At 41.6% G+C, this 16,379-nt stretch overlaps 1 protein-coding gene and 1 long non-coding RNA gene across 3 annotated transcripts in view; one reads left to right on the plus strand and one right to left on the minus strand.

Annotated features, from left to right (window-relative positions):
- TCP11L2 (t-complex 11 like 2) overlaps nt 1-16,379 on the minus strand; it is a 38,755-nt gene that overhangs the window by 9,409 nt on the left and 12,967 nt on the right. For both annotated transcript variants that reach the window (XM_055574890.1, XM_055574891.1), the window contains exons 3-7: nt 15,471-15,606; nt 10,914-11,034; nt 9,239-9,459; nt 7,018-7,154; nt 147-334 (exon numbers count right to left, since the gene is read on the minus strand). In XM_055574890.1, coding sequence (XP_055430865.1) covers nt 147-334; nt 7,018-7,154; nt 9,239-9,459; nt 10,914-11,034; nt 15,471-15,606 — 803 coding nt within the window. The remainder of the gene's footprint in view (nt 1-146; nt 335-7,017; nt 7,155-9,238; nt 9,460-10,913; nt 11,035-15,470; nt 15,607-16,379) is intronic.
- LOC129648071 (uncharacterized) lies at nt 2-11,161 on the plus strand. The gene is made up of 3 exons (XR_008712671.1): nt 2-151; nt 320-490; nt 10,935-11,161. It is a non-coding gene; the product is annotated as an uncharacterized LOC129648071 (long non-coding RNA).

Here is a 16,379-nt window from a genome sequence, read left to right on the forward strand (position 1 = left end):
CATCCAAACCCCCATTTTTCATCTGATTCCAGTTAAGGTCATTAAACCACATGCAACACAGACAGACCAGCTGATATACTGTTTGAACAAAAGAATTAGAATATTGAAAACTTGAGGGAAGCCAAAGGGAAAAAAAACTCACTCACCTCTGGTAATTCTTTTTTCTGATAATCCCACTGTAACAGTTTCAAGTAACTATTATTTAGCACCAACGTAGGGCTCAGGCTTGGCTTGGAGTTGTTTTCGGCTCCAGGGGTTAAAGTAGCCTCAGAAAGAGAAAGTAACTCTTCATGGACAGATTCCTTTATCCACTCTGTAGTTTGATCAAGAGCACCTGCAAGGGAAAAGGCCACACACTTGTCCTACGGCTGATAGACTCCTTCATTTGTGCATCCCACACACGATGAACGGTAAGACGGCCACGACCCTCCAGGAGCTACGGTCCAGGTGGACAGACAGTCATGTGAGCTCGTGATTACAGCAGAAGACAGTGAGTACTAGAAGGTGCAGTTGGGTGGAGGGAGGAGAGGCTGCCTATGGTAGAGTCTAAGAGGAAGAACTCCGTAAGTGACACAAGGCAGATAGAGGAAAGAGCTGTCACTCCAGACTAGGAGAACAGGCCACACAAAGAGACGGAATAATGGGAAAGCATGGCAATTTGGATGCTACAAGCAAATCTGTACTGCTGGTCCATAAAGAAGTGGGGAAGGGAGGAGAGAGTTGCTGCAGATAGCCTCAGACGGACAGACAGGCCAGCTCACACATGACCCTGAGCCTTGTGCAGAGAAGTTATCTAGATTAAAAGCAGTGGTGATTAAACATTTTGCGTTCCAGACCCCTTGGAGTGTCTGATCAGAGCTATGCCTTTCCCAACATGCTGGTATGAACACTTTTTTTTTTTTTACTTCAGACCCAGTTCTAAGGTTTACGCCTAGAAATAAATTATTCTTTAGACCACATTTCTTATTAAAAGTATGCATTTGGTAGAATTTATAAGGTGCCGATTGCTTTAAAATGCAGACCGAACACAGGTGCAGATTAAAAAAAAAAAACAACAACAAAAAAAACCCAGAGAATGAAATAAAGAATAGTCACCCTGAAATTCTTCATCAGACCCAGCCCTTAAACAGGGGTAATTTATGAGCAGCTCCATTTGCTATACCACCCCCAGAATTTCACAACTTTACTTCTCTTCAGTTGGCAAATGTTGTCCTTGGTTTTCCCAGTTTTGTTTATAAAGAAGTAAAAGACTTGCAGTCTTTAAAAGACATCCAACAGAGAGAAAGAGTGGAAACATCACGGGTATAATTACAATGTGGCGGTAATAAGCATTTATATACTACAAGTGTAATCATTTACAACTGACACATTTAAAAGCCCATTTAGTTATCTCAAACAAAAGCAACAGTGTAGCACAGAGGTTCTCAATCCTGGCTGATGGTAGAATCACCTTGGGAACTTAAAAAAGATTTTGGGTGTCGGCTCTTGGAGATTTTGATTTAATCAGCCTGAGATGGGCTCAGGCATCTGTGTTTAAACACTTCAGGTGACCCTTATATGTAACCAAGCGTGAGAATAATTGGTAAAGCAGAAAGAGCAAGAGTTTAGAGGGAAACAAGGATTTTCTCTAAGGGATCTGCTAAGATTTCAGGGGCTTCCCAGGTGGCTCAGTGGTAAAGAAAATCCACCTGCCAATGCAGGAGCAGCAGGAGACATGGGTTCGATCTCTGAATAGAGAAGATCCCCTGGAGGAAGAAATGGCAACCTACTCTAGGATTCTTGCTGGCATAATCCCATGGACAGAGGAGCCTTGCGGGCCCCAGTCCAGGGGTCCCAAAGAGTTGGACACAGCTAAGCACACATGCACGCTGCTGAGATTTCACTCCCATAAGCAAGAATATTGACTGCTCTGAGCGGCTCCAAGAGCAAGGTCAACCCTAAGAGGCATTGGTACTTGATTTTTCATATGAAAAAAAAGCCTCTCCATTAATTTCTTCAAAGGCAACTGAGTACCACTATACACTAGGTACTGTACCTTGCTTTGGAAACTAATCAAACATTTTCCCAGTGGTACTTGTCACTTAGTAGGTTCTCAAAAAGCTTCTGCTCTCTATATCTGGTATGAGACCTGGCAGGTTTCCTTTTTAATTCACTATCTCTGGAGTTAACCATGGGCTTAAGGACTGACTCAAATAGTCTCCTTCAGATTGGCAAATTGATTTAGTCTCTGACACCTGAAAATATCTTTCCCTTTTACTGATATACACAGTGCATGCAAATCAAACTAAAAGATATAAGGTGTTTTTTGCAAACTTTCAGAAAGCAAGAGGAGGGAACACTTCCTACTGTACTTATTAGGCCAGCTCTGTGTGTGTGAGTGGGTGTTCAGATGCTCAGTCATGTCCAACTCTTTTGAAATTCCAGAATATTGAAAATAGGGGCTATTTAAAGGTTTGGACAATGCCAGGGACTCGCATTCATGTATTCTACACCATTCTCCTGGTTTACTGAATGATGCCTGTTCAGAATTGCAAAGACTAAGAGCTAGCCTGGCCCTTATTTTCAATATTCCGGAAAATATTCACACAAAATATTCCACTTTTCAGTTAGAAGAATGTAGTCTGCTTATCCGTGACATCCACTCTTTTATGCCTGGCTACACCTCACCTTCCCTTTTGTTGGTACTGATTTTGAGAAATCATTTCCTTCACTCCATGCTTTTTGCAGATGTTAATTAGAGGCCCCATGACCAGGACCAGGCAACCTCCCTACCCAGGGGTTGGCCTGGCTGAGTCGTACGCCTCTCAGACTCTTTCCTGGGACTCTGAATGATGATTACAGCGTTCAAGGATGGTCCATGTTGAAGTGCACATTAACCATCTGAGGATGCAGCTGGGAAATTCCCCTTGTTTTTTCCTCTCCAGATTCTTGATGCCCTCCTGATTTCTGGCCTTGCACAGACTCAGGAAGTTTTAGCTTTTCTGTGAACTGCCCTCTCCTTCCATTCACTTCCTTTTCTGCTAAATCAGCCAGTGAGTTTCTGTTGCCTCTGATATAACTCAGCTGATACAACACAAAATTGAAAAATCCAAAGAGAAGAATAAAGGCAGCAGCTTGGTTTACTCCTGGCTTGGCCAGGGGAGACTTGGTTTCCAGTCCCAGCTTTGCTATTTCTCGGCTGCATGGCTCTGTCTTTGGGCAGGTTGCTGCTGAGCATCAGCTTGCTCAACTCTAAAATGTTCCATAAATATTTCCCGAATGCCTTGGGTGCCAGGCAAAGATAATCATAATGAAATTTCATTTATTTTTTGAAAAATATTTATGTCCCATGAGGATTTCTGAATCACATGAAATGAAGTTCCTGAGAACATTTTATCAGATATAAGAGATGATCTAAATAAATAAAACCTCTTCTTTCTGAGTATCTGAAAAATTACTTGTGGCCTGGGGGTTATGTGCCATTCTTTCCACAGATAATTTAGTTGTTGGATCTAATGTGGTTATTTTGCTGACATTTAAGACACATACCCAATCACTGCGTAAGCCTTTCTTGGGTGTATTTTAAATAGGGAGATGACATAAAATCTCTCTGTTGGCAAAATAGAATCTTTTGGGGAGTCAACTAGGAAACCTAGAGTACTTCTAAATATTGATTTTCCAAATAATTATCTTATAAAAATCATGTACACACAAAAATCCAACACTTTTGTACTTCTGTGCAGTACTGTAAGACTCTTATTTTGATAGCAGGGCACAGTGGCCGACTTTTGGCAGCGTGACTTGAGGATATAATTAACAGCTGACATACACTCTGCTTCCTGGACTCCTGATTTCTCTGGGAACATATTTAGAGCTGGGCAATAATGACCTATTTGCACAGCTGGATTCATTCTATTCTTAAATCTCTGGAAATATCCAAGTCAATGTGAAAGGTACGAGTGAAATACAAGTGACTAAGTCTGGATTTCAAGGAGAGAAACAAATCATTTGAGATGAACAAAACTGTAGTTCAACCCTATATTAAGGGATTTGTTCAAGATTACAGGCCCATCTTGACTCAAGACATGGAGACATTTGTACACGTGTATATGAACACACAGGGACACAAATGAAACCAACCAGTGAGTCTCAGGAAAATGCTGCTAAGAACATGGTTATCATATTAATAGTTCAGGTTTCAGATCCAGGGTTGATGTAGGTTTCTATTTCCCATAATCCCTCTCTGGCTTTGAAACCAAAATAATGTAACCCTAAAGTCAAGAGAATTTTTGTTGCAGAAGGATCCTTAGACATCATCTAGTCATATCTGCCACTCAATGCTAGAACTTTCTCTGCAAATACCCTCAAGACAGTTGGTATACTGTTTGGAGAGAGTCAGTTTTGCATAGTGGTTGAATGCGTATGCTTTGGGGCAGAGACACGGCTGAGTTATCCAGCCTCTTCCACCCACTAGTAATCTCTTACTTTAACCTCAATTTCTTCCTTTAAAAACAGTGGGTGATAGCAGTCTCATAGGGTGATTTGTGAAGCATGAATAAGCTAATAAATGTAAGGTGTTTGGCACATAATAAGGTCTTGGCACACAATAAGTGTGCAAACAAAATGTTAGCTAGCATGGGCTACTATGAATGACATGAAGTCCATTCTGAAGTTAAAAGAGCAGCTCCAGCTGCTAGGAAGGTCTAAATTGGCTGTTGGCTTCTTCCCTCTCATGGGTCCTAGTCTGCCCTTCAGAACTTAACTAAAGCCCTGAATCACTAATCACAGGGCAGGCAGTGCTCATGGCCCACCTGAGTCTCCCTGGTACCAGGCACTATGGGCCCAGCTTTACTGACTATTCCTCATGTCACCCTCAATGGCCCCTGCCCTCTTCCCTGGACAGGCTTCAGCCTGCTGGAATCCCTTTAAAGGAGGCATGTGTTTGGCTCTGTATTCATAAGGCTATCATATTGACTGTCCTGACAGAAGAGCACAGTCCACGAGGGGAAGGTAGCATGGGGGGAATGACCTAACCCAGACTTAGACTGTGGTTGCAACTGAAGCCCAGAGGCTGCTGTCAAGGGTTTGCTAATAAGTGAACCAATGAGCTAGCCTCTTGCCAGTTGCCCAACATCTGGCATCTCAATTTCCTCACCTGTGGAATGAAGGGAATAACAGTACCTCCCCCACTAAGGAATTGTGAGGATTCAGTGAGGTCATACTTTCTCCTCTCTCTGCTTCTGGTCTGGATTTAATGTCCACTAGTCCACTGAAACTGCTCCCATCACAGTTACCAAGGAGCCTCATACGGTCTCATACCATGATAAAGCCTTGGTCTTCATCTTTCTTGACCACTTAGCGCTTGTCACAGCTGATCCCTGAACACATTCTTCACTTGTTTTGCAGGACACCACCCTCTCCTGTCTTTCTTCCCCTCTCTGGCTACACAGTCTCTGTTGTTAGATCTTTCTTCTCTTCTTAAGCTCTAGATGTGCAAGAGTCCCAGGTCAGGCCCACTCAGTATCTACACTCACTGTCTAAGTAATTTCACCCAGGGTGACCCTGGGATAAGAGCATGGAGTGGACAGGAGTGTGGAGTCAGACTTCTTGGGTGAGTCCCAGCTCTACAACTCTCAAGTTGTATTATGGTGGCAAGTTATTGAGCCTCTCTCTGTCTCAGTTTCCTCATCCATAAATAGGGAGTAATTTCCTAAAATTTTCATAAAGATTAAATCAGTTAAAACAGGTAAAGTGTTTAGAATATGGTAAGCATTCTATATGTGTCAGCTACTATCCAGTTCCTTGGCTTTAGATGTACACTCCCAGTGCTCACCATTCCCCCAAACTCCAATCTCATTCCTAAATCCCTCCTGGTATCTTCATATTGATGTCAAACAAGATCTCAAAGTTCACAGGTCCAAAACTGAACTCTGACTTCATCTCTTCTCCCACCCTCCTTTCCTGGGTCTCTCCCATCTTACTAATAGGCATCAGTATTCATCAAGTTGCTTAGAGTCATCTTCCACTCTTGTTTTTCCCTCATCCAACTTGCAGCAAATCTTGTTACTCCATTTTCAAAATACAACCAGAACCTGATCTCTTCTCACTATCTTCTACCACCACCATTTGGACCATCCACCATCTGTGATACCACCTAATTGGTGTCCCTGTTTTCCTTCTTGCTCCCATATGATTTATTCTCTACCCAGGAGCCAGAGTATGTTTTAAAAATAAAAAGCAAAAATAAATAAATAAATAAAAATAAAAAGCAGATGCTGCTTCCCTCTTCAAGCTCTCCGATGACTCCCCATCACATTTGGACTGAAATCCAAATTCCTCTTATTTCCTAACAAGGCTCTATAGGACCTGCCTCGGTCTACTTCTTGGCCTCAACTGTAACCACTCTTTCCTGCCTGCTCTACTCCAGCCACACTGTCTGCCCTGTGTTTGTGCAAAACACAAGCAAGTTTCCATTGCAAGGCCTTTGTACTTGCAGCTCTCTCTGGCTGGAATGTTCTTCCCTCACATCTTCACATGGCCCTTCCTCATTCCTTTGCAAACTCTGCTCAAATGTTACTTCTCTGAGAGGCCTCTCAGTCCACCTCACCTAAAAAAATCACCTCTTACCCTCACTCCTGCCCCATTACTGTCTGTTTCTTTATCCTACTTTTATTCATAGCACTAAATAACACATCCGACCATATATGCTTGTTTTTTTGTCATGCCTGCTCGGCCATCTCCTTGGGAGCTGCAACTTTATTTTTTGTTCACTGTCATATCTACAGCACCCAAGATGTATCTGGGACACAGCAGGTGGTTAATAAATGTTTCTTTTTTTTTTTAATGAGTAAAGAGTAGTGCTTAGCGCAGTTCCTGGGGTCAAAGTTAACAGCTGTAAGTTTGTGATATTAACTTTGGAAGTCAAAAAAATGTTGAACAGAAATGCCAAAAGTCTTTAGTAATACTATTTAAGATATCAAAAACCAAAATGCCATATTTCACCCCATTTCACTATATATCCACACATATTTTACTTACTTGGAGTTTCTTCTAAAATTTCTTGGAACTTGGTTCTCTCATAATCTACCAACTGACGCTGAAGATGTGGTCTGAGACTCCGAATTGTAAAATTCACCATGTCCATTTTCATGAGGTCCAGGACATGAAATATTTGTCTAAATATTTCAGAGTTAAAATAGTTAGACAGGTGATCAAGAAAATCATCTGAAATTCATTAACTATTATTTATTTTACAGACTGGAAAAGATAAACATCTCTGAAATGGTTTTGAAATTCCAATCGCTTTGACAAGGACACTTTTCATAAAAAGCATTACACATGCATTCCAAATGTATTCTTCCAGAGATCTCAAGAGTATTTGCTTTAGCAAATATACTTCCAACTGATTCATTACATTCAGCCATAGACTGACAGACACTAAGAAGTATAAACAATGAGTCTTAACAATGAGACAAAAAAAGATTCAAGAAGGAATTTTCATTTGAAAGTCCCTGAAATTTTAAGGCGTCTGAATATAGTATACCCTGTTTCTATTCCTAAGGAAATAAGAAAAAAAGAAAAAAGAAAAGGACAGGGCAGTGAAGCACCAGGGAAAACACTGCATTTCAGAGTTGGGCAGCCCTGTGTTCAATCAGAGCTTTACAACTGACCAGCTCTGTGGCCAGAAACAAGTCACTCAATCTCTCTGAGCCTTAGTTTCCTCACCTGTGAAAGAAAGGGACAAGATCAACCTTGGAGAGATGTTGTGAAGCGTCAATGAGATAGCGTATTAGAAATGCAGGGGCAGTACCAACCACTAGGTGCTCAATATATGAGCAAGATGAACACCACAGATTTGATTATCACACATGGGTAATAAGATCATTCAAAGCAAGGATTCCACAGCTGAAGAATCTCAACCTGCCAGAGCTGAACACAACTCTTAAGGATATTTACAACCCATTTTACAGATGAAGAAAGTGTGACTTGAGAAATTGTCAACTTTCCCAAAGTCATAAAATAAGGAACTTGCTATATGCAAACCAGTTTCCTCCCCTTCCCTTTCCAATACTATTACATGAAATTTAATTCTTTATGTGGCTGTATTCACATACACGCACACACACACACACACAAAGGAGGGAGAAGAATTTGCCTCAATGGCAAAAAGTACTATAGACTCCTCTTTCCTCTGGGATCACAGCTAGAGCCCTATGATCTTACTGTATACATCACTTCCTTAGGGAAGCTGCAGCAGAGTTAGCTAACTAACCACCAAAGGTCCATTTCCCTTTCTGCAGTGTGGATGTGTGGCTGGAAAATGTGATTTCACACAGCAATCACATTGCCTAGAACCACTTCAATCTACATGGGGCCCCAGGACTAGGCATAGTCAGTGGACTATGTCACTTTTGGGCCGAGGTGGTTAAACATTTAATATGCCTTCCTCAGGGCTTCCCAGGTGGCTCAGTGGGTTCAATCCTTGGGTTGGGAAGATCACCTAGAGAAGGGAATGGCTACCCACTCCAGTAATCTTGCCTGGAAAATCCCATGGACAGAAGAGCCTGGTGGGCTACAGTTCATGGGGTCGCAGAAGAATCAGACACCACTGAGCGACTAAGCAGCAGCAGCATGCCTTCCTCATGATCTCTTCCCCATTCACCAGCTGAATGTAAAGGACTCCAAAGACCTGGGTGGAGCCAAGGAGAGGAGACTGGGTCCCTGTATGGTGCTTGAAAGGCTGCCTGACCAAGAATCCCTGACTCAGACTGTGGCATGAGTGAGAAACAAACTTTTAGTATTTAAATCACTAAGAATTCAAGGTTTACATGTCAAAGCAGCCCCAATACCCTACCTAATCAAGGCTTCCTGTATCCTTGCCGAGATTAGGTGCCTCTGCTGGGGGCCCTATTAATCCTCTCTACTTCCCCTCCCACAGCGCTTTATCACAACTGTAATTCCTTGTTCAGGGTTGTCTCCCCATTAAATTGTAAACTCCCTGGGGTCAGAGATCATATCTGCCCCTTTCATCACTGCATCTCTAGGGCCCAGCACTGCCAGCTAACACCCTTGTTTGCTCATTCTATGTGAAAGTTCCACGTACACAATAAATGATTGACCCCTTGCTTAGTCAGTTTTTTCCCTAGGGTTAAGGCTTCCTTTGGGAGACCAATTACTATTCTGTGCCCCTCAATCCCCACATTTCCCTTCTGAATGCACTCAAAGGTACCTTAAGAAAATGCAAGCAGCCAGCACTAACCTCAGCACCTCCACGATGTTGCTGGTCACCTTCAACTCTCGGATGTCGTCATCTCGCACGGGGGCGCACAGCTTTCCCATGGTACTGATGACGTAGTTGGCCAGGCCTTGGATGTCGACAGCACTGTGCTCAGCCTGCTGCCTAATGAGGTCTGTGTCTAAAACTTCACAAATCTGGTTGCGAAGCCTGTTGCCACCAGGAGTCAGGAAAGAGAGGAGAATCTGCACAGGGAGAATGAACAACATCATTACATGAAGAAAGGCTGTCATTTTTTAAATTTCAGTGTCTAGATGACCAAGCTCCCTGCCCTCAGTATTTGAATGCCCTGGATATCATGGAAGTTTGCCCCGACTTGGTGGTGGATCAGAGAAGCATGACAGGGTCCTGTCCTAAAAAGAAAGCTCTATCTTCTGAATGAAAGCCTTCCCTTCCCTCCTGTGGGAAGTTACTAACACCATCACAATGAAAATAACTGGTAAGGAAGCAATAGTATTGAAAGAATTTTTAAAAGTTTACAGAGAAATCATGCAAAGAAAGAAAAAGTTGCAGATCAGGGATCCAAAAGAACCTTTTAAAGAAGGGCAAATAGTAACACCCCCATGGGCCCCATTAGTATAATACAGTATATTTATATGTGAAATATATATTATGGGCTTCCCAGATGGCACTAGTGGTGAAGAACCCTCCTGACAATGCAGGAGATGTAAGAGACAGGGATTCGATCCCTGAGTTGGAAAGATCCCTAGAGGGAGGCATAGCAACCCACTTCTGTATTCTTGCCTGGATAATCTCGTGGACAGAGGAGCCTGGTGGACTACAGTCCATAAGGTTGTAAAGAGTAGGACACAACTAAAGCAACTTAGCATGCACGCACTCACATTATATATTATGCGAGCAACCTATTCACGACACAGCAGACACTGTACTTATACACACAGCATGTGGTTAGGAGCATGATCTCTGAGCAGGAGTGCCTCAGTTCAAATACCTTCTGCCCCTCAAAGCTGTGTGACCTTGGATGAGTCAGGGAACTCAGTTTCTTTATATAAAATAGTAACAGGCATAACTACCTCACAGCATTATGGTAAGGAATAAATGAATACTCTAGTGCTTAGCACAGAGCAAGTGTCTTGTGAAATGCTAGCTATGACTGTCATCTGATTTAATTCTTGCAACTACTCAGGAGACTCCGGCTTCCCTTGTGTCTCAGATGGTAAAGACTGCCTGCAAGGCAAGAAACCTGAGTTGGATCCCTGGGTTGGGAAGATCCCCTGGAGAAGGGAAAGGCTATCCACTCCAGTATTCTGGCCTAGAAAATTCTACGGGTTGTATAGTTCATGGGGTCGCAAAGAGTGGGACACAACTGAGCGACTTTCACTTTACTCACTCAGGAGACTGAGACTTAGGAGAAAGCAGAAGCAGATCACTAAAGCAGACCTATCTAACCTGGGCTCTGTGCTCTGAAGTACCACAGCCACCGCCTTACCAGCTAAGCGCGGGCCTGTTTCCCCATCTCCATCCTCCTCTCAGAGATGCAGGCAAAAACTCTTCCAGTGATTGAACTGGCTCAGTGTTTCAAAAGAAGCCTCCAATACTCTTTAGAGAGCAGAAAAACAGCCTCTGGGGTGGGGTGGGGGCAGAGGATTACTAATGAATACAGACAACATCAACTTGCCTCTCTGATTTCTTCAAACAGTTTGATGGCGTGTTCATACTCAGGAGGCTCAGCATTCAGTTCTGATTCCAAGACATCCCAGAAGGCCTGATGGACAATGTGCCTCACTCGACCGGCCAAGCTATGGGAATGAAATGAATCACTTTTTTTTACATAAGCACTATTTTTCCTAATTATAAAAGAAATATGCACATTGTAGAAATCTTAGGAAATGCAGAAAAACAGAATAAAAACTGCTCAATCTTTTGACATATTTGACATATTTCAATGAATGGGCTTAATACAATTTTTTTAGTAGTGGTCTGTACAATAGTATATACTTATTTCATTGAATATCCTGTCTTAAGTGTCTCCCCTAAATTTTTTAAGTGCTTTTTTCCTATAGCTTTCGACAAGTTCATAAAATTCTGTCCTAGGACTTCCCTAGTGGGACAGTGGATAAGAATCTGCCTGTCAGTGCAGCAGACACAGGTTTGATCCCTGGTCTGGGAAGATCCCACATGCCATGGAGCAACTAAGCCTGGAGCCACAACTACTGAAACCTGCATCTACAGCTTGTGCTCCACAACAAGAGAAGCCCACGCACGGCAACTAGAGAACGCCCATGTAAAAGCAACACCTGGTGCAGCCAAAAACAAAAATAAATAAAATTCTGTCCTAAGGAGATACCTTATTTCACCCATCCACTGCCCCCCCCCCCTTTTTTTAATACTTTGGCCCCACTGCACAGTATGTGGGATGTTAATTCCCAGACCAGGAATCAAACCTGTGACTCCTGCATTGGCAGCAGAATCTCAACCACCAGACCACCAGGAAAGTTCCCGCAGCCAGTCTTCTACACAGATCTTCAGACCTGGTCTAGGTTTTTAGGATGAGGTGCCCAAGTTGTTCTTTCCTTAATAGCGGACGTTTCGTGGCATGGAACAGAACAGATTGGCCCCAAGGAGACATGCATTTGAATGCCTACCAGCTCCAGCTTAGATGTCCCATTTAAAGTTGGCCAGACCACACTGCTGAAATAGGAGCCTTCCTAGGATAGCTTCACAATAGAATAGGTGGCCACCTTGCTTTATCCTGTCAATGTCAGTGCCCCAAAATAGGTGCACATTAAAATACACATCCCTACTGAACTCCTATACCATTTTGAAACTGCTTTTAGAAAAGCACATATTTCCCTGAACTGTAATCACTTCAAGTTTCTATCCCTCACGGGGCTATGCACCTCTCTCAGACAGAGGCCACTTCTTCTAGGCACCTGCCACCACACCTAGCTTAGTGCTTGGTATTTACTGAAGGTTTACTGAGTGCATGGTGAATGAATTGATCATTTGACAGTTAAGCATATCACTTAAATTTTCTTTTTAAAGCTCAAATAGCTAAAATATACAATAATGTTAGAAATAAAAACTAGCTTTCTGAGAAGTGTGACTTAAAACTGTTTTTGTAACTGCAAATACTATACTATACTCAGCCACTTTAAATGTTAAAACTTAGTCTAGTCGCCTGAGTAGATTTATTCAACATAAATGCCATTCCCAATGTCTGAAACGATCTCAAGCAATTAAAGAACAATTAGAAAGGCAAACATTGCAGGAACGGATGTTTGCTCTTGACTTTACAAGCCTCAGGTACTTGGCTTGAATGGACCAAGCAGGAATGAGCTAACACAACTTTATAGCTCCTTGAAGGATGTCAGAGTTTAAGTTTTCCAAACTTCTTAGATTTCTAATTTTGGGTGGGTAGTTATGAGATCAATCAAATCATTTATAAGCATTCCTACCCAGTATCAGAAATCTGACTTATTTTACCAAGTGTTTCTCCCCAAGAAAATACTTGGTAAAATATGAGAGTCAGCCATTTTTTAAACAGTAAAGGAGACAGTGCTTTGAGAGCAATTGCCTGTCTCCTCATTTATCACAAGTAATAAAGGATGATGCTTTGATGAAAAAAAAAATAGTATCAACTTGGCCACTGTGGAGAGTCATCTGAAAAATCAACAGCTAATGCTCTGCTATTTCACTTTTAAACAAAGGTAATGTGTCCTGATCCTGTGTGCTGTTTCTCTTGCTCACATTTTCTAGCCATGGCAGAAAATGAAGAGAAGGGGAATTCCTATCTCTCACAGTATCAAAATACCCATGTGCAAGGCACTTACATGCCCAGGAGCATGCATTCAGAGTGAGTATTGTGGAGAACGTGAGGCTCAGATACAGTCTCAACAGAGCCAGGATTCAAACCCAAAGGTCTGTCTGATTCTAAAGGGCCCTCATTCAGTCTGTATTTGCAACTTATGAATTTAAAGCAAATATTCCCAATTTGTCTTTGGCTGCACTTCATAAATCATACTCATTTTAAATTTAAAAATTCATTTTTATTAGTCAATAAATGTTTATTCAAAATTCAATATGTGGTAGGCCCTGTTTCAGGCACTGGGGTGTTTCAAAAAGAGTCTGCTATCCAAAAACTTATATGTTGGCAGAGACAGAAAGACAAAAAACACATCGACTGTGAGTAAGACAATTTCAGAGCCATGAGGAAGGTAGAGGAAGACCATGTGGTCCACAGTGATGAAGAGGGTGCCCATTTGATGGGGCGGTAGAAGAAAGCTTCTCTAAGACAGTAAGTGACCTTAGAGCCAAGACACGAATGGGGAAAAGAAAGCAGCTGGTAAAGACCTATGGGAAAAACATTAAAAAAGAAGGAAGACGGAAAAAATCCTTGGGATAGGATCAAGCTGGTATGCCGCAGGATCAGCAAAGAAGCCAGTGTGGCTGAAGTAAGCAGAAGCGAAGGAATAAGAGGCATGGTTGGTGAAGGAGGGCCTTGCTAGTCATACTATAGAGTTGGAATATTTATTCTAAGTGTGATAGAACCACTGAAGGGGTTTTAAGCAAAATCACGATTTAATCTGATTTACCCTTTAGAAAGATCACTGTGGCTGACTGTGTATGTGGAGGATGGACTTCCAGGAGCTAAGGATGAAGAATGGGAAACCAGCTAGGATAGAAAGAGTCCAGGTCAGAGATGATGGTGACTTGGCCTGGGGGTAAAGCAGCAGAGCTGGTAAAAAGGATCGTAGTGAAATGCGGTCACCATAGAAAACCAAACAGATACACCTACTTTGGCCAGTAATCTTAAAAAGTATTCATGATTATTATGAACAACATCCCCAGGAGGAGAACTATGACCCATATTTTTAAACAGGAAAATTACTATATTTACTCTTTTCCTGCTTTAAAACAAAAACTTGCTGAATGGAATCAAATATTATATGTTGTCTTACTGATGCAGAGAATGCCTCCTGATTTATAAATGGCACTGTGAGCTTTCAGATTCAGTGTGGTTATCCATGGGCCTATTTTGCCTCTAAAGCTTATTTGCCTGCAGTCATGGCTGCAAGCCTTTTTTTCTCTTTGTCCCAGGGACTTGTGAACCACCAAAACTGGAAAGACTGAGGTGGGGTATGAGGACATGGCTCTAACTAGAGATCCCTTGGGCATGACGTTAACCAGGGGTACCTATGCTGTCGTGATTCCTACCTCCAGAGGCTTCTAGGTAGACTCATCACTCTGGCAGCTCAGCTGCATTCATTTGTCTTTTACAACCTGAATATCAGTTTTTAATAAGTCAGGCTGAAAATATTTCTTGAGCACGTACTATGTGTCAGGCACTCTGCTGGGCAATAAGAACAGAGCAAACAATATAGACATAGTTTCTCCATTAACAGGGCTTTGGGCCCAGTGGAAAAGACAGACATCAAGCCTAAAATTATAAGACACCTTAACATTATAAGACACCTTAACAGAGGGAGAGGGGGCTACAGGAGTCTTTAGAAGGTGATTGCATGTAGTCTAGTGGGCTCAGGAATGTCAGGAAAAGCTTCGCTCAGGAAGTGACATATAAACTGAATTCTAAAACTCTGTGAGTGACATATACCCTAAAAAATGGTTTTGAAAACAAATAAAAGACCTTGTTAGAGAACTAAATATAGTAAGTCCCCTATATATGAATGAGTTCTGAGAGCACGTCCTTAAGTCTGATTTGTTCGCATGGCAGCCTGCTCCAGTATTCTTGCCTGGAGAATCCCATGGACAGAGGAGCCTGGTGGGCTACAGTCCATGAGACTGCAAAGAGTCAGACATGACTGAAGCGACTTAGCATGCCTGCACCAACAAAGTTAGACTAGGTACCCAACTCACACAATTGACTATAGAGTACTAGAGTACTATATTGTAATAGTTTTATAATACTTTGCACACAAGTAATACACAAAAAACAAGCACACACAAAAAAGAAAACATTTTTAATCTTACAGTATTGTACCTTTAAAAGTACAGTAGCACAGTCCAACAGCTGGCATACAGGGGCACATTCGTATCTTTGAAAGTCTGCAACTTGAAGGTTCACATGTAGGGGCTTACTGTACTGTTAACTCCCAGTAGACATTATATGAGACTGTCTAGGAATCAATGTGAATATTTGGGTTTGCAGAACACACACATACACACACACAGAGCCTGCAGCACAGTTCATGCACAACAGACGCCTCCAGGTTACCTGCTCTCGGGGAGGGCGTCCTGTTTCAGTTGAAAGTTCTCATTTACAGCTATCTCGTGAGCAAGAGTCATGTTTGACAAGTTCCTTGCTGCAGCCATCACTTCGTCAAATGTCACAACCCTGGGAGGGCTCGTTGCTGAAAAGAAAACAAAAACCAGTTAATGCTGTGGAAGAGGAGTTGCCAACTAGTGACACGTTCTGATGCACACAAGATTTAAGCTACTCCAGCGTATTATTTTCAAGGTTTTACAAGTAAGAAGAATGAATACTAAAGCAGGTAGATTCCCATGCTTGATACTTACGGCTTCAAAAATTAAAAAATTCCTTTGATAGCTTCAGTTACTGTATTGATAATAAACTGTCAAATGTTTCTTAGAAATTTTTTATTAATATAGGCTATTACAAGTTACTTTTAAAAATTAAATCACTTCATTTTTCAGCACATACTACTATCTGCATCTATTACATGTACTCTACAGGAAATTGATGACTACTTTTTATACTGTAATTCATAACATTAATTTAAGCTGGCTCACTATGAACTAACTGATTTTTTAAAACTATAATATCTAAAAGTATATGCAGTATAGCACAATTCTAAGTTTTGCTAATTGGTGGTTACCATTTGACCTCACTGAAGCATAACTTAACCTGCTCGAAGGACTGTCCTGAAGTGATTAAACAAGATAATTTAAGTAAGGAACATGGCAAAAATTCCATAAACACAGATAATTAAAATAAATCTGATAAGTTGATCATCTACTTCTCAGTAGGAAATAGGGAGTAAAGAATTATTTCAGTTATTTGAAAAAGATTATTCAAAAATTATTCTAGTAAGTCATGTCTTTTTGAAATTATTCCTGGAACTCTCAGCTTCTGTTAATTAAAAACCATTGCCTTAAATAATGC

The sequence above is a fragment of the Bubalus kerabau genome, chromosome 1 (genome assembly GCF_029407905.1).
Source record: "Bubalus kerabau isolate K-KA32 ecotype Philippines breed swamp buffalo chromosome 1, PCC_UOA_SB_1v2, whole genome shotgun sequence".
Classification (NCBI taxonomy): domain Eukaryota; kingdom Metazoa; phylum Chordata; class Mammalia; order Artiodactyla; family Bovidae; genus Bubalus; species Bubalus kerabau.